This window comes from Perognathus longimembris, chromosome 1 (assembly GCF_023159225.1).
Source record: "Perognathus longimembris pacificus isolate PPM17 chromosome 1, ASM2315922v1, whole genome shotgun sequence".
Lineage (NCBI taxonomy): Eukaryota > Metazoa > Chordata > Mammalia > Rodentia > Heteromyidae > Perognathus > Perognathus longimembris.
In genome coordinates, this window is record NC_063161.1 from 54618421 (window position 1) to 54635571 (window position 17151).

Below are 17151 nucleotides of genomic sequence, written 5' to 3' on the forward strand. Positions count from 1 at the left end.
ACACTGTACTCAGCAGTTGGTTGAGGTGGAGCCTGTGAGCTTTTCTGCCTGGCTGGCCTCACCACATCCCAAGTAACTGGGATTAATGCTTGTGCCACCTTGCCCAATTTACATGCTCTTACTCAACATGCACAACAGAAAGTTGAGCTAGAGATGCAAGTTCAACAGCCAGAAGGCTGATACTTGGTCCCAAGCTGGACTTCACCACCAAAGCCCCATGCAAACCACACGATGTGGGTGAGGCTTCCGGGCCATCTCCCTCTCTCAGCTTCTCTAAAATGCTCAAGGGCCCGCAGGGCACAGGGCCAACCCACCAACGTACTCTTCCCCAAGCGCAGTACCTGGTCCAGGGGAGGGGGTGCTGCTACATTCTGGGCCAGACTGACCCACTCGGAAAGAGAACTTGGGTTGGTCAGAGCCACAGCCATCCTCAATGCCATCTACAACCCTGTGGACCCAAGAAGACAAACAGAATAACAAATCAGCTGACAGGCAACCACTGTGATACTATAGGGGACAAGATGCTTTGTTGTCCACACAGAGGTACCAGTGGCTCAGAGAACCTGAAGCTCCCAAGAGAAAGCTAATGCCTAGTTTCTATGCTTGCATTTTAGCTCAGGAAGCAAGTTTAAGTGCAAAACTCCAAGAGTTCAGAGCAGGGTAAACTTCACACCAACAGAGAATGGGGCAGTCTGGAGGAATTCCTGGAGGAAGCAAGCTCGGGCATGCAGGGAGGGAGGAATTAAGATGAAGGATGGAGTTGGGTGCAGTGGTGCACACCTGTGATCCCAGTACTCAGGAGACTGGGGCAGGAGGATTAGAGTTCAAGGGCAGACTAGACTACATAGCGATATAAAAAAAAAAAAACAACAACTGGGGGGCTGGGGATTTGGCCTAGTGGCAAGAGTGCTTGCCTCATATACATGAGGCCCTGGGTTCAATTCCCCAGGACCACTTATACAGAAAACGGCCAGAAGTGGCGCTGTGGCTCAAGTGGCAGAGTGCTAGCCTTGAGAAAAAGAAAAAGCCAGGGACAGTGCTCAGGCCCTGAGTCCAAGCCCCAGGACTGGCCAAAAAAAAAGGGGGGGGGCTGGGGATATGGCCTAGTGGCAAGAGTGCCTGCCTCATACACATGAGGCCCTGAGTTCGATTCCCCAGCACCACATATACAGAAAATGGCCAGAAGTGGCGCTGTGGCTCGAGTGGCAGAGTGCTAGCCTTGAGTGGGAAGAAGCCAGGGACAGTGCTCAGGCCCTGAGTCCAAGCCCCAGGACTGGCAAAAAAAAAAAGTGATAGTGAAGATGGGATGCAGGGCTCAGGCTCAGGGTGGGGATATACCAGCTGGGGCCCCCATTATCACCACCATCCTGCCATTGGGGTATAGGGCCGGTTCACCTGGGGCTCAGATCCGGGGGTACATTCCATGGCATGGGGGGCAGCTGCAGCCCTTCGAGTTTCCGTGGGTGAGAAGAGGGCCTAGCCTCAGCCTTCAAAGCCCCTGCTCTGCTTGGCCTCCCTCTGCCACCTAAACGAGGTCGGGGTGCAGTTCGACGTGGAGACAGCAGCTTAGCAGCTGAGGATGACGAGGTGCAGCCAGGGGACAGGAGGGGGCTGGAGGGCTCATCTGCTGGGGCAGGGGAGGCTGTGGGGCCCTGCTCCCCATCTGTCTCCTTCTCCTCCAGTGTAGACATGAGAGTGTTGTCGCCACTCAGGGAGCTGGTATCCACCTGGAGATAGTGGGGGACAGGGAACTGATGTGGATGGCCACTGCTGTGTCCATCACCTCCCCTAGCAAGGCATAGCATCCCCTAGAGCAAACGAGGCCTCTTTATTAAACAGAATAACCAATTACTGCAACCAGGAGGAATGGAGAAACCTTCTGCTAAGGGCCAGTTGGATATTTGTAACATCGTTAAAGGTCACACAGAATTATCAATACAAGTAGACGGGCCATGGACAGCTGACTTCGCAGGCCTTATACAGCCTGTGGGCTGGAGGTTCCCCACGCCTGCTACAGAAAGGCCTACTCGGGAGCTGACGTGCATTTGTCGCCACTATGAAGCTACCAAGCTCTGAAGGCTTTAGCTGCCCCATAATTGTGGACATACCACCCTCTTCTTGGTCCTCAGACTAGCAGAACTATCCAAGAGAATGCAATATTAAAAGACCATTTGAGGCTGAGCACTCCACTAGTGGCTCACACCTGCAATCCTAGCTACACAGGAGGTTAAGATCTGAGGCTCGAGGTTCAAACCCAGCCCAGGCAGGAAAGTCCATGAGACACTAACCATCAAAAAGCCAGAAGTGGAGCTGTTGCCAATGGTAGAGTTGTTTTGTTTTTAGCAAAACTCAGGGACAACTCCCAAACCCTGAACTCAAGCCCCAGGACTGAAACAATAGCAACAACAAAAATAACCACCAGGGGCTGGGAATATGGCCTAGTGGCAAGAGCGCTTGCCTCCTACACATGAAGCTCTCCGTTCAAGTCCCCAGCACCACATATATGGAAAATGGCCAGAAGGGGCGCTGTGGCTCAGGTGGCAGAGTGCTAGCCTTGAGCGGGAAGAAGCCAGGGACAGTGCTCAGGCCCTGAGTCCAAGGCCCAGGACTGGCAAAAAAAATAAAATAAAATAACCACCAAAAAGCCAGAAGTAGAGCTGTTGCCAATGTTAGAGTACCATTGTTGAGTGAGTGATAAAGCTAAGGCAGAGTGGTTAGACCCTGAGTTCAAACCCCAGTACCAACACACACCACACACACACATACAGGCTGGTTTGGAAGTAATGACATAATCCACGAAAACCCCAAAATTCATCAGAACTAGAGTATTCAGCTATCTTCACCTAAAACTTTGCTTTGAACAGGACCAGATGTCTCAGATGGGGTGGCTAAGATGGGTGTCAGAGAGGGATGGCTAAGGCAGTAGAGCTGGGTGCTGGTGGCTCATGCCTGTTCAAAGCCAATGTGGACAGGAAAGTCTGTGAGACTCTTAGCTCCAATTAATCCCCCCCAAAAAAGCCAAAAGTGGAATGTTGGCTTTAAGTAGTAGAACACTACTTTTTTTTTTTTTTTCTGGTCTTGGGGCTTGAACTCAGAGATTGGGCTCTGTCCCTGAGCCTCTCTGTGCTCAAGGCTAGTGCTCTACCACTACTGGTAGAGTGGTAGTATAGTGGAACACAGCACCACTTCCAGCTTTTTCTGTTTATATGGTTCTGAGGAATCGAACCCAGGGCTTCATGGATGCTAGGCAAACACTCTACCACTATGCCACATTCCCAGTCCTAGAGCACTACTCTTGAGCAAAAAGAGCTCAGGAAGAGCACTCAAGCCTTAAGTTCAAGCCCGTGGACTGGTACCAAAAAAATAAAAGTTAAATAAATAAGGCAATGCATGTATGGTATATATGTGGAAGGACAGTGTGGACCTCTGCCCTGGGGGGAGGGGGAATTTTCATAGCATGCCATGTCTTTCCCAACCCTATCCTCATCAGCTCCATCACTCAAGCCTCTCCATACACGTACCCAGCACCCTCACCTCCGCAGAGCCTCCTCCAGCACCCAGGTTGTAGCTGAGCTCCCCTCGGAGGCCACGACTAAAGCGTGGAGCAAACTCAGGATACAGTGCGAGGCTCTCATGCAGCCCAGCCAGCTGCAGACACTGCAGGACGCAGTATGTCAGGCCCTTGACATCAGCATTGGCCTTTACCACTTGCTCCCGCTGGGGCAGCTCACAGCCAATCAGATCGCCCTTTCCTGGGGAGAGAAAATAGATGTCAGCAAGCCCTAACCCTTCACTGCTGGAAAAGGGGAGGTGAGCCACCCATCTCCCAAGGTGAAGATTTCAAGGGACAGGAAGAAGCAGAAAAGCTCAGGTCATGGCCTCACTCCTGCTCCCTGCCTTACTGGCTTTGAGAGCCTTGAGATCCAGATTCTCAAATACATCCAGGATCAACTTCCCCAACTGCATCTGACACTAAAACCTCCACATCTTAGCTCTTAGACTGAACAGTCATCAGTTCTAGTGGTTCAAAAATAATCTGTTAGTTAAGTCCGCCAATCTCCCAGACACCATCCCAATTTTTTTCATTGTAGTAGCTATAGGAGACCTCAAGATCTGATTTTGGCTGGGTGATGATGCCTGTGGCTCACACCTGTAATCCTAGCTACTCAGGAGGCTGAGATCTGAGGATCGTGGTTCAAAGCCAGCCTGGGCAGGAAAGTCTGTGAGATTCTTATCTCCAATTAACCACAGAAAAAGCCAGAAGTGGAACTGTGGTTTAAGTGGTAGAGTGCTGTCTTTGGGCAAAAAGAGCATAAGGTCAGGGCCCAGGCCCTGAATCCAAGACCCAGGACCAGTAAATAAATAAATAAATAAATAAATAAATAAATAAATAAATAAATAAATAAATCTGATTTTGTTTTTCAAGTTCACTTCTTTAAGTGACTCAGGTATAGGTTGTCCAGGGATGGGTGTTGAGTGCCCTGTGCAGCCCAGTGAAAATATCAGGCTGCTTCACCCTCCCCAGTCTGGCCTCTTCTTTGTAAGAGAAGCTGCACCTGCCTGAGTCCATGAGCTTTTGCTTGCTTGCTTACTTGCTTCCTTCCTTCCTTCCTTCCTCCCCTTCTTTCTTTCTTTTTGCCAGTCCTGAGGCTTGAACTCCGGGCCTGGGCACTGTCCCTGAGCTTCTTTTTGCTCACAGCTAGCACTCTACCACTTGAGCCACAGTGCCACTTTCGGCTTTTTCTGTATATGTGGTGCTGAGGAATGGAACCCAGGGCTTCATGCATGCTAGGCAAGCACTCTATTGCTAAGCCACATTCCCAGTCCCTGCTTTATTTTTTTGGTGGTACTGGAGATTGAACTCAGGGCCTTTTGCTTGCTAGGCAGACATTCTACCATTTGAGCCCAGCTAGACCCCAAGCTCTTTTTGCTTTAGTTTTTTTTTTTTTTTTTTTTTTTTGCCAGTCCTGGGCCTTGGACTCAGGGCCTGAGCACTGTCCCTGGCTTCTTCCCGCTCAAGGCTAGCACTCCGCCACTTGAGCCACAGCGCCGCTTCTGGCCGTTTTTCTGTATATGTGGTGCTGGGGAATCGAACCTAGGGCCTCGTGTATCCGAGGCAGGCACTCTTGCCACTAGGCTATCTCCCCAGCCCTGCTTTAGTTTTTGGACAGTGTCTTGTATTTTGGCCTGGGATCCTCCTACCTCCGCCTCCTCCATCTCCAGAGTAGCTAGAATTACATTTGTAAACACTATACCCAGCTTGGTTTTTTGTTGTTGTTGTGGGATTTGTTTGGTTTTTTGCTGGTCCTGGGCTTGAACTCAGGTCCTAGTTGCTGTCCTGAGCTTCCTTTGCTCAAGGCCAGCACTGTACCACTTTAGTCACAGCTTTACTTCCAGCTTTTTTTTTTTGAGGTGGGGGTATTTTTTTCTGGAGATAGGAATCTCACAAACTTTCCCACCTGGGCTGGCTTTGAACTGTGATCCTCGGATCTCAGTCTCCTGAGGAGCTAGGATTTCAGGCGTGAGCCACCAGCACCCGACGATTTCCATTTTCATAGGAAGTGTTAGTTCTCTTGTCCCCTCATACATTTGGTCCTCTTAAAAGGCTGTCCTTGACATTCTGCAGAGGAGGGGCATGTCCCCCACCCATCCAGGGGCCCTCATGCCCTCCATGACCCACACAAACCTAGGATGGCAAGCACGGTGCCACCCTTGAGCACCTCCATGGAGCCAGAGCAGACAAAGTAGAGGGCCTGGAGAGCATCGCCTTGGTGGATGAGGTACTCGCCCGGTGTGCAGAAGGCAGGCCGCAAAGCTAGGGACAGTGCTCGCAGGCAGCCTCGGCTTGCAGCCTCGAACAGTGGCAGCTGCAAGACCTCCTTGTGCAGGTGCATGGCAATGTCCGCGCGAAGCTCATCTGGGAGGCTCTGCAGCAGCTGTGGGCAAGCAGGCAGGGAGAGTTGTGGATGGCAGAAGAGCAAACCCCTCCAGCCAGCCCTCTCTATACCCTGGCCAGCCTCAGGAGCAAGAAGATCCCAAAGTCTCCTGCATGATGTCAAGTGGCACAGGCTGGAGCCCCCCCAGAGGGGCTGCCTCAGTGTCCCTCAAAGTCCCTTTAGTCCCCCTGAACTGCCTCTTTCCTCCTCCAGGCTTCAGGCTCACATATCATGGAGCACAGCTAGAGCTCACAGACCTAGCAAGGGCTGAGAATGGCCTCCAAGCATTCTTGGTTGCCCTGTCCCATGTGGCTGTCTCTGAAAGAGAGGTGGAAGCAGGGAGCCAGAACTCTGCTTTCCTCACCCACCCCACTTGATCCTTCGGGCTAAGTATGAATCCTTCAAGAAAACAAAGGTGGAAGGACCAGGAGGCCCCAGCACACCTCCGTGGTGTCGATGCCGTTGTTCACAGCCCACGTGGCCTGGAAGTACTCCAACATGCGCTGCTTGAGGGGCTTAGGGATGCGATGGATGCGGATGTAGTCACGCAGGTCACGGGTGCGGCTGTGGTATAGAAAGCGGCGGGCGTACATGCGCTGGATGATGGCCGTCACATTCCCAAACACTACGGCGTGCATCAGGGCTGGGGGAGGATGGCAAGAAGGTCACCTACAGGCCTTTTAGAATCTGGCTTGGTGCCAAGTGCCAGTGCTCATGCCTGTAAATCCTAACTACTCAGGAGACTGAGATCTGAGGATCAAGGTTCGAGGCCAGCTGGGCCTATGAGATTCTTATCTCTAATTAACTCCCCAAAGAGCCATAAGTAGAGCTGTGGCCCATGTGGTAGAGCACTATCTTTGAGCAAAGGAGCTCAAAGGCAGCACTCAAGCCCAGAGTTCAAGCCATAGAACTGGCACACACAAAAAAAGAGTCTGGCTTGGCCCATCCTGATGCCATGCTGGGCACACCTGTGCTCTGCTTCCTCTCTACCCTGGAACTCCTAGGCAGGGCGCTTGAGCCCTGTGTAGCATGGTGTTTCTCCCAGCCCAGGGAAAAACCATTTGCTTCAAGGAAGGTGAAAGGGAGGAGATCCTGGATCTACAGGCTGGAGAAGGTCCTAGAAGCCCCACCCCACTCCGCCTCACCACCAATGAGCATGGTGCAAATGGAGAAGATCTTCTCAGTGTCTGTGTTGGCAGACACGTTGCCAAAGCCCACACTGGTGAGGCTACTGAGTGCGAAGTAGAGGGAAGTGATATAGGCGCTACGCAACGACGGGCCACCCAGGAGCTCCAGACTTGTCCCATTGGCATCCGTGCTGCTGCTACTGCAGTTGTCACTGTGCCCAGAGCTGTTCCCTCCAGTAGGGCTTCGGCCCACTAGGTAGTAGGGGGTCTCCAGTCGTCGAGCCAACTCCTGCAGCCAGCCTGGGGAGGGGAGAAGGGGCACGCTTCAGGCAGGGCACAATTGCTGCTCTAAGGGTGCAGGTATCCTGAGGGTGGGAGACAGCAAGATGCAGTCCATCTCTGTGCTCTCCTACCTCGTCCCCCTCCCCCGCCCCAGTCCATCACACTCCTCTCAGTTTCCACAACCTCAGTAGGGCAAGCACAGAGAAGCCACCTCCCAGCTCAGTCTTCCTCGAGCTGCAGATGGAACAAGGAGACCCTCATTCCCAATTTCAGACACTAAGCTCTGGGAATGAGTCAGAAGGATGGGATTGCTAGAGGGGCAAAGAGGCAAGAAGAGGGTTGTACTGGCTGCATTCAGCCATAGACTGGCCCCCAAGTCTGGATGGCTGAAGTCATCACCTCTACACTAAGCTACCTGCCCTTGCAGGCCTCCCCTCTCTGCCCTATTCAGTTTCAACCCTCCCCACATCCACACAAACCACACAATCTCTAGAAGGTGCTGTCCAGTACACTCATAAGGATGGGAACACACACGATATGGCAGAAGAGTGTCTTGCACAATCAAGAAAACAAGGACACAGCCAGGCGCCGGTAGCTCACACCTGTAATCCTAGCTACTCAGGAGACTGAGATCTGAGGATCACAGTTCAAAGCCAGCCCAGGCAAGAAAGTCTGTGAGACTCTTATCTCCAGTTAAACACCAGAAAACCAGAGTGCTGCCTTGGGTTGAAGAGCTCAGGGACAGTGCTCAGGCCCAGAGTTCAAGCACCACAACCGACAAAAAAAAAAAATTTATAAAGAAAGAAGGAAGGAAAGAAAGAAAAGAAAACAAGGATACATATGTGAGGATTCTACAGATGCCAGACGCAACAATGGTCACTCACACTGAAAAGGCCTATCCACATTTGAGAGAGACAATGACATGAGGGACTTGAACATGGATGTGCGGGAGGGTTGGGGTGGCACTGCACATAGGCTGCAGGCAGGTCCCCTCTAGGGCCTATGCACTAGGGCCTATGTGCATGTGTACACATACACACTTCCATGCACATACACACACAGGCTGGCCTAACTACGCTGGAAGGCAGGCAGAGGCTGAATTTGTCCCATCCCCTCAGCCCCATGCCTTGGCACAAGGTAAAGCTTGGTACTGGGGGTCTTTCACAAGCCCATGACTTCCGGAAGTCCCCTGGCTGGGGGCTGTGAAAGGTCTAGGGTGCTGGGTGGGACCCATCGGAAGAGGGAAAGAGGGCAGACTGGCTGATGGAAAATGGAATATAGGCAAATGCAGCAGGCTGAGGAAGAACTCTGTGCCACACTCCCCCCAATGCCTTCTGCTGTGTCATGTGTACCCCACATCTCTGTTCTTATCCACCCCACTAAGCCAGGAACTTTCTGCAGACTCCAGTGCAGAAGAGCATGTAACCACCAGAGGTAAAGAGCTACACTCCAGAGGCGCCACACAAGGGGGCTCGAACCTAAGTGCTCTAAGCCAGGTCTAAAGGGCTTCAGCAGGAGACAGACTTGCTTGGTCTCAAGGAAAAGGAAGGGTTTTGATGCAGAGAAAGCAAGAGAGGGTCATGCCTTATCAGGGAAAGGCAATGAGCTAAATTTAGAAGAGGCACTCCTAAAGTATATGAGCTGAGGCTGGAATAGTAGAAAACAATGAGACAGAGGGGAGTGGGGAGAGGGTTCTCTTCTTCCAGTTTTGAGCCCTGGAGCTAATGCCAGAATGGAGCCTCTGCACAAGAACAGTCAGGCTAGCCAGGGCTCTTGTGGAAGCTGGTAGTTTTCACAGAGCTGTCTCTTTTAGTATTTAGCACAGTTGAACACTCAGCCCCTCTCAACTGGACGAAGTGGACAATGGGTAGGGATCTCTGCCCACACCATGGGACCAAAGCATAGAAGCACACAGAGGTGCCTCCTAGCAGACAGAGCTGTCCAGCAGCACCCACTCCCAGCCTCACCTCCCCTTTAAGGCTGGATTCAAGGGAGGCTGGGGTTTGGTAAATGTGGACCGGTACCAGCTCCAAACAGCATTCTGTAACTTGGGGGTCAATGGTGGAAGAACTATCAAGAATCATCAGCCACTGGGAACCAGTGGCTCACACCTGTAGTCCTAGCTACTCAGGAGGCTGAGATCTGAGGATCAGGGTTCAGAGCCAGCCCGTACAGGACAGTCTGTGAGATTCTTATCTCTAATTAATCACCAGAAAACCAGAAGTGGCACTGTGGCTCTCAGTGGTAGAGCACTGGCCTTGAGTAAAAATACTCAAGGACAGGGCTGGGAGTATGGCTTAGCGGTAGAGTGCTTGCCTAGCATGCATGAAGCCCTGGGTTCGATTCCTCAGCACCACATACCCAGAAAAGGCCGGAAGTGATGCTGTGGCTCAGGTGGCAGAGTGTTAGCCTTGTGCAAAAAAAAAGCCAGGGACAGTGCTCAGGCCCTGAGTTCAAGCTCCAGGACTGACAAAAACAAAAATAAAAACCAACTCAAGGACAGTGTCCACGCCCTGAATTCAAGCCCCACAACTAACAACAAAAAAAGAGTCACCAGCCACATCACCATGCTTATCATGGTTGGATCCAGAGCCACTCTGGGAACCAGAGACATTTTTTTTTTGTCTTCAGTATTGTTGATTGCATCCAGAGCCAAGCAAAGGTGTCCCTAAGTTGCCCGGGCTGGCCTTGAACTTTCCTGCCTCAGCTTCCCAAGTAGCTAGGATTGCAGGCATTTAACACTGTGTACTAGAGATACTCCTGCTATCAGATAGCAAACCCCATGCAATGGTGGGAACAAAGGACCCAGAGTGTCTGTGCCTATTGTAGGGAGTGAGGCCTAACCCAGGAATTTGGGGTGCCAGGCAAGTTTGGAGCGGGCAGAGATGAGGTCAGGAAATGTGCTGACCCCTCAGCAGCCTCCACTACAGACTCCCCATGGGAAGGATAGGTGCCAAGGAGCCGACATTGAGGGATTGTCTGGGTTTCCACATGCTCAGCAACTAGAGCCCTCAGGGGAATAGCCAAGTGGGCCCTGTGGGCATCTGCCAGTCTCTGAGCATGTGGCAAGGGGAAAGGATTCACAGGAGCCTTGGCACCCTGGGGGAACTGATCAGAATGGGTTTCTAAGATGGACCCCACCAAGAAGCAGACCCCAACAGAAGCCATCTGAGCAGGTGGAAATGGTCAGTTACTACAAAGCCGACGAGTGTGGAAGGGCATGGAAACAGATGAACAAGATGGCTCTCATAAGGGGAAGGAGGTAAGTAGAGATATTTCTAGACTATATCTTGGTGGAATGGCCAGGAAAGAAGACAAGTGAGAATAAAAGCCTGCAGGAGTCCATGGGACTCTAATAAGCGCAGCACTGGGCTATACCTCACATGGCAAGAGGGAATGTAGCTGGCAGATTTGGGTACTATAGCAACTTCACCAGGAACCAAAGTTTGGCCCCAGAAGGTCATCCCAACCTTCCGGAGACGTTTTGGGTAGAGAGGTGGGGGTGGAAACCCTCGTAGCAGGAGTTAAGACTGAGTGGGTGGCGAGCAGAGGGAGGAGCTGTGGCAGTGGAGGTGAAATGAAGGAGAGGGAAGATGCTGGGGATGCAGAAAAGCCTGCCTTTTAGGCTCGAGGAGGAAGTGGAAGCAGGTGCTCCAGGGAGACAGATACAGGTCCCAGGAGACAAGAGTGGGGCCCGGGCCTGGGAAGCCAAGGTAGCTTGAGGGAAAGTGGCATCAGAGGGAGCTGAGAACGCTGTGGCTCCTGGCCTGTCCTGCACAGTGGGCCAGAGCTTAAGGAATGTGAGAAAGGTTGGATCACCAAGAGGACATGATGGGTGCTTGGGACTCCCCAGGAAGCCCGTCAAGCTGTCTCCACAGTGGTCACCATGTAGTGGTGGCCCTCACACACACTATACACCCTTGTCTAACACTGGCATCACTCCTCTGGCATGAAAGCTCCCACCCCCTGCCTCAGTACCAATTTCTGGCAGCTCCGATTCGCTGCTCTCAATCTCCCGTTGGCCGATGTAGAACCAGACGCAGGCCACCCAGTGGGCGAGCAGGGCGAACACAGCCATGAGCAGGGTCAGTACCACAGCGCTATACTGAGAGTACCGGTCCAGCCGTGGTAGCAGGCGCAGCAGACGCAGTAGACGCACGGTCTTCAGCAGGTGGGCCCCAAAATACTGAGATGGGGGGAGGGAGGTCATTTCAGGCCAGCTCTATGAGTACCAACCCAAATCCCACCCCCCTGGCCCAGCCATACTAACCACATTGACTTTGAAGGCATGTAGCAGGTCAAAGGGCAGCGCTGCGATGACATCCAGCAGGAACCAGGTGGTGACATAGTGGAGACAAATGGACTTGGGGGCAAATATCACCTGGCCCGACTTAGATACAAATGTGGTGCGGAAATTCAGCACAATATCTGTGGGGAATCCAGGTGGGTGTCAGCATGAAGTAGTAAGCAGATCTTTACCACAAGGAACCTGCTCTGTGTGAGTGTGTGTGTGTGTGTGTGTGTGTGTGTGTGTGTGTGTGTATGTGTGTTGGGGCCTGAACTCAAGGCCTCAGCATTGCCTCTTAGCTTTTTTGCTCAAAACTTGCACTCTACCACTCGAGCCACAGCTCTACCATTTCTTGGTAGTTAAGTGGAGATAAATGTCTCATGGACTTTCCTGCCCTGAATGGCTACAAACAGATCCTCAGATCTCAGCCTCCTACATAGCTAGGATTACAGGTATGAGTCACCAGGGCCCAGCTTTGGCTCAGTTATTAATCCCATTGCAGGATCTTTACACATTTGATCTGAACTATCACAGTAACTCTAGCAGGCACATATTGCTATGCCTATTTTACAGAAGGAGAAATTGAGACTTGTAGAAGCTATGACTGGATCATTTGGAAGCAAAGCTATGTTTAGAATCGAAGTCTGACTTTAAAGCTCACGGGTCAAAATCAGGAGGCACTGTTGGGTGCAGAAAGTCATATAGCTGGCTCCTATCAAAGCCCAAGGGTGCCTGGCATGGGGTGGGGTAGACATACAGAACACACGTACCAAGGATGAAGAGGACCTCCACAGCGAGGTCACAGACACTGGGTGGGCCCCGTGCTGCACTGGGCTCCCGGGCTGTGCTCACACACACGCTATAGGGCACAGTGACAGCCACGTAGAGCGTGGCAAGCAGGATGAAGCCGTCCCAGGTGGCTCTCAGTGCCCCACAGTGCAGCAAGATGAAGGGTGACTTCCGGATGGCAGCAACTTTGTACTCGGGTAAATTTGGCTTCTCTCCAAACACTCCCTGAGTGAAGCATGGCCAGTCCAAGCAAGGAGGAAAGAGTATTGGCAGAGGTTGAGTTTAGACACTGTGCAAGATGGGCATCCATCTCCTTTCTCTTCCTGCACTCCCAATGCAACTCCTGTCATAGGCATTAGACACCCCATTTCAAAGATCTGAAAGCTGAGGGCCAGGCAAATCAAATGGCTTAGCTGAAGTCAAACAGCTGGCCTTAGGGTGGAGGCAGGATTGAACCAATGCCCATCAAGCCCAAGAATATGATGGATTAGATGTCATTCCCTGATGTCCCCTCACCAATCAGTCTCATCCTGAATGCTGGTAGGGCCCGAGTGGCCCTTTGGGTAATCTCTCTGCAGTGGACTTGGTTCCCATTCCCCATCTTCCTTCACCTGCTCCCAAACCCAAAGACACACCCTGGTGCTCAATCCACCTTATTGAGCTTGTGTTTGCCCTTGGGCTGCTTCTGCAAGTGACCAGACAGGTGATAGAGCACAGCTCGGCTCCGCCGCCGGTTGGCATTAAAACCTTTGGCTCCTGCGCGACCATATCGGCGCCGGCCACCACCTGTAAAAGACAGGCCCATGAAGAGAAAGGGTAGGATCTCAGGTGTAGAACACCAGTTACTGATCCATAAAATCATTCAATCTGGTTCACTGACTATTCATTCTGTCTGTTTAGAGTTGAGGCATTAGGTATTCCTTACTGGGTCACTTGCCAACCAAAGCAATGGGCAACCCTATGACTTACAGACTTACAGACTTACTTACAGACACTACTGCCAAGCCTGCCTCTCTCCTTCCAGGAGAGAGCTGGGACCTGGCCAGGCAAGGGAAGCTATCTATGAAGAAGGATCTGGGGGAGGGATTGTGGAGGAGGGGCACAGGAAGGGATGCAGAGCTAGTAAAAGGCTGGCAATAGAAGTATGGGAACTCAGGGAAGGAGCCCAGGATCCAGGTGCAGGGATCAAAGGTACTGAAGATTGACCTTGTAGGAACAGAAAGGGAGAGAACACCCAGAATTTTCAGGAAGCAAAAAAGCCTTGGAGCAGTGTCTGATAACAGCTCTATAACCTGCCCAAAGGCCTACCCCAACCTTTGGAAGACAGAGGAGAAAGACCACAACAATTTCAAAGGGTTTTAGCTAGAGCTTCCCAGTTATATACTATGGAGAAAAGGTGCCACATGCATCTGTGCTTCACCTCACTACATGGCGGGGGAAGGGAGGGTGTCTCACAGGCACTGCAGAGTTTGCTGTCAGTTTTTAACAAATTAACTTTATGTGTGTGGAGGGAGGGAGTCCTGGGGCTTGAACTCAGGACCTGAGTGCTGTTCCTGAGCTTTTGTGCTCAAGGCTAATGCTCTACCACTTGAGCCACAGCTCCACGTCTAGTTTTTCTGGGGTTGCTAATTGGAGATAAGAGTCTCATGAGCCTGGGATGGCTTTGAAACTCGATCCTCAGATCTCAGCCTCCTGAGTAGCTAGGATCACAGAAATGAGCCAAGCATCCAGCTTGACAAGCTATCTTGGAAACTCCAACGTTGTTTGAACACATCTATGTAGAAAAAAGATTCCCACCCCTCCGAGAGCCACATGGGCGTCTCAGACAGCCAGAGTGGGACTCAATGAGCACCACAAGGAGAGGGACTCACAAGCCCAGACTGGGTGCCACAGCCTTTGCCCAGGCCTGGGATACCCAATACCCAGCTACAGCAACTAGACCAACACCCCCACGCACCTGTCTCCTTCCACTTGTCGGGCCCCCCTCGGTTCTTGGTTTCAGTGATGTCCTTATGAGAGACCAGGAAGAGGGCCACCTCCCCTTTCTCGTTCTTTATGGGTATCACATCCAGAAGACACCAGAACGGAAGCCCTAGGCACAAAGACACAGTGCACTCTCATTCTCAGCCCCACCTAAGGTGACAGAGGTCCTCACTCCACTAACATCCTGGGCAAGACACACGCAGGGGAAAGCCTTCACAGGAAGAAGCGTCAGCCTGGATCCACAGAGCCAGAGCTTGAGAGAGGGGCTAGGGATGCTTTTCTGCTGCATGTGGGAAACATGAATGGAGGCTGAAGCTAGGGTAAGGGTGACAGACAGGAAGGGTCTTAGCAAGTGTGGGGTGAGAAAAAGGATGGAAGGGTGGATGGGTGCACAGGAGGATGGAAAAGAAAGGAGGAGGGACAGTGGATGAGTGTATCCCCAACTGGGTAACACAGTGAAGATGAAGCAAGCCTATGAGGTGGCCCCTCACCACTTTTCCGGTACAGGATCAGTTCAGCCTTGAATTCTTTGTGTTCATCCAAAGCCTTTCGGATCTGTTGGCGGACCAGCTCGCTGGTGTCTGGTCCATAGAGGAAGGAGCAGGCACAGCCTCGCTGCATGACCTCAGCCCGGGAGAAGCCCGTGAGGTCACAGAAGCCATCAGAGCAGTAGACCACAGGGAAGAGCCCCGCCACCTGGGCGTTGCCCAGTACGAAGTTACTGTCTGCAAGAGAGCACCTTTCAGATGAGGTATGGACGAGGCACCTTCCCTTCCTACAGGCTTGCCACCAAAGGGTGGGGTTTACAAACACCAGAAATACTGGGTGTATGTTCAGAACTTTATGAATGGGGCTTGGCACATCACCCGAGTGTTAGTGCCCTGCAAGGGCCAGCTCCTAGCCACATGCATATGAATGTATCAGTTGTGTGAATGCACACCAGTGAGTACAGCCCTGTGTTGGCATTGTGCCCTGGGGCAGTTCGCGTAAGGGATGGGTCCAAGGATGCCCAAAGGGCTGTACCACCTGCTCCAGGCTCATCTCAGCCCACCTCTACTCCCAGGCTCATCTGCCAGCCAGGTAACCAGGCTAGATATGTGGCTCCTCCCATCAGGACCCACCTAGACTGGGAGATAAGGCAGGCCACTGTCCATCCTGTCTTCCGTGTTTGTATCTTAACTGCCTGACTTGGCTCAGGAACTAGCGAATGTAATGAAGCAGCGGTGGGGACTGAACACCAGAGCCTGGAGCCAGGCATGTATTTGGGGGAGGGGGGGGGGGCGCTGAATCAGCAGGCTGCAAACACCAAGCACTGCTAGCAAAGCAGATGGAGGAGGCTGGAAAGGATGAGAACTCAGTGATGGACTCCCAACCCCTATCGTGAACAGAAGACCCTAGAGGATGCTAGGTAGCTAGCTATGAAGCCCACCCGTGCTAAATGTGAGAAAGGAAGAGAAGGAAGAACCCCGGTTTTCATTCTTTCCTTGTGCTCTAAGCCCCGAAAGACTGGGATGCAGACGCTCAAGTCACCTTCAAACTTCCTCAGTCCTGGTAGGGGTCCCCAAGTTCACCTTCTTTGGGGTTAGATAGGCTCCCCAAGACGAGTGTGTTTAGGCTGAGAGAAGGGCTTGGATACATGGTATTCTCCTGAGTCCCGCCTACTCTATCTTCCTTTGCAAAAACCTCTTTTCTAAATCTGTGTTTTATTTATTTATTTTTGAGATCTCTGCGCTGTCGGTGAGCACAGTGCAGCCGCTCCCCCTACCCCGGTCCCTGCCAGTCCGGGGGCACCGTTGTTGCAATCGTGCCCGATAGGAGGACGGGGTGGGTCGGATAGCCGAGGTCCAGGTTCCCGCCCCCGGGAACGGAGGGCATCCCCTCCGGCCCTGCACCGGGGGCAGCTCCTTCTGGCCGAGTCTGCCGTCCCGAGCAGGGTTTGGCCCAGACTTCCTCGGGGGGGAGGGGGAGAGGGCGCCAGCCGGGGAGGGACGGCGGGCCCAGCCTCGGGACGGGCGAGGAGGGGGTGGGGGGAAGGTGAGAGCCGGTGGACGCCGAACGGACATGCCGGGGTTCGCGGCTGGCGGGACTCCTGAGGCGGGAGCGCTTTCCCCGGGGCTCGGGGCTGGGGTCGGACTCACGCGTGCCGTCGAAGCGCGTGGCGATGGTGTCCAGGAAGGTGTTCTGCGGAGCCAGGAGCCCCCTCATGGCCGGCATCTTAGGCGGCCCGGGCCGTCCGCCCCATCCCTCCGGGGCGCGGGGACTCCGCGCCGGGGGAGGGCGCCCGCCTAGGCCGCCCCCCGCCGGGCCCCGCCCCCCCTAGCGCCGCTGTCGGGGGGCACCCGCGCCCAGCCTGGGCTCGCAGGCCCCACCGGCCGCCCGCGCTCCAGGGGGCGTCCGTGCCGTCGGGGCCCGGGGCATGGCGCGCGGCCCCTCGCGCCCTCGCCGCCCACCGCGACAGCGGTGCTAGTGGTTCCCTTTGCCTGCCGGTGGCTCCCCGTTTCCGTTGCAAAGAGGCTCGAGGCTTTGGGCTCCCGCTCGGGCGCCGGGTCCCCTCAGCTCCCTCCGTCTGTCGGGGAGCAGCGCAGCCTCCCTGCCTCCCGCGCCGCCGCCTGCACCGGGGTAACCATGGAGACGGGGCACACCCAGTCAGGGCCGCCTCCTTAAAGGGACAGGCCTCCCGCGGAGGGATTCCCCCTCCCTTCGGGCCCTCGGTGGGGGTGGGGAGGGAAGGCCGCCGCCGTCCCCG

At 53.4% G+C, this 17151-nt stretch overlaps 1 protein-coding gene across 1 annotated transcript in view; it reads right to left on the minus strand.

The window, feature by feature from the left end:
* Nucleotides 1–16734, minus strand: part of Kcnh3 (potassium voltage-gated channel subfamily H member 3) — an 18297-nt gene extending 1563 nt beyond the window's left edge. Inside the window, exons 1-13 of the mRNA XM_048364990.1 lie at nucleotides 16544–16734; nucleotides 14897–15130; nucleotides 14380–14514; nucleotides 13075–13208; nucleotides 12404–12647; nucleotides 11616–11773; nucleotides 11324–11531; nucleotides 7082–7363; nucleotides 6380–6579; nucleotides 5687–5936; nucleotides 3535–3752; nucleotides 1396–1727; nucleotides 342–448 (exon numbers count right to left, since the gene is read on the minus strand). Of these exons, the coding sequence (XP_048220947.1) occupies nucleotides 342–448; nucleotides 1396–1727; nucleotides 3535–3752; nucleotides 5687–5936; nucleotides 6380–6579; nucleotides 7082–7363; nucleotides 11324–11531; nucleotides 11616–11773; nucleotides 12404–12647; nucleotides 13075–13208; nucleotides 14380–14514; nucleotides 14897–15130; nucleotides 16544–16619 (2578 nt within the window). The 5' untranslated portion in view covers nucleotides 16620–16734. The remainder of the gene's footprint in view (nucleotides 1–341; nucleotides 449–1395; nucleotides 1728–3534; nucleotides 3753–5686; nucleotides 5937–6379; nucleotides 6580–7081; nucleotides 7364–11323; nucleotides 11532–11615; nucleotides 11774–12403; nucleotides 12648–13074; nucleotides 13209–14379; nucleotides 14515–14896; nucleotides 15131–16543) is intronic.
* Between the last annotated feature and the right edge of the window lie 417 nt (nucleotides 16735–17151).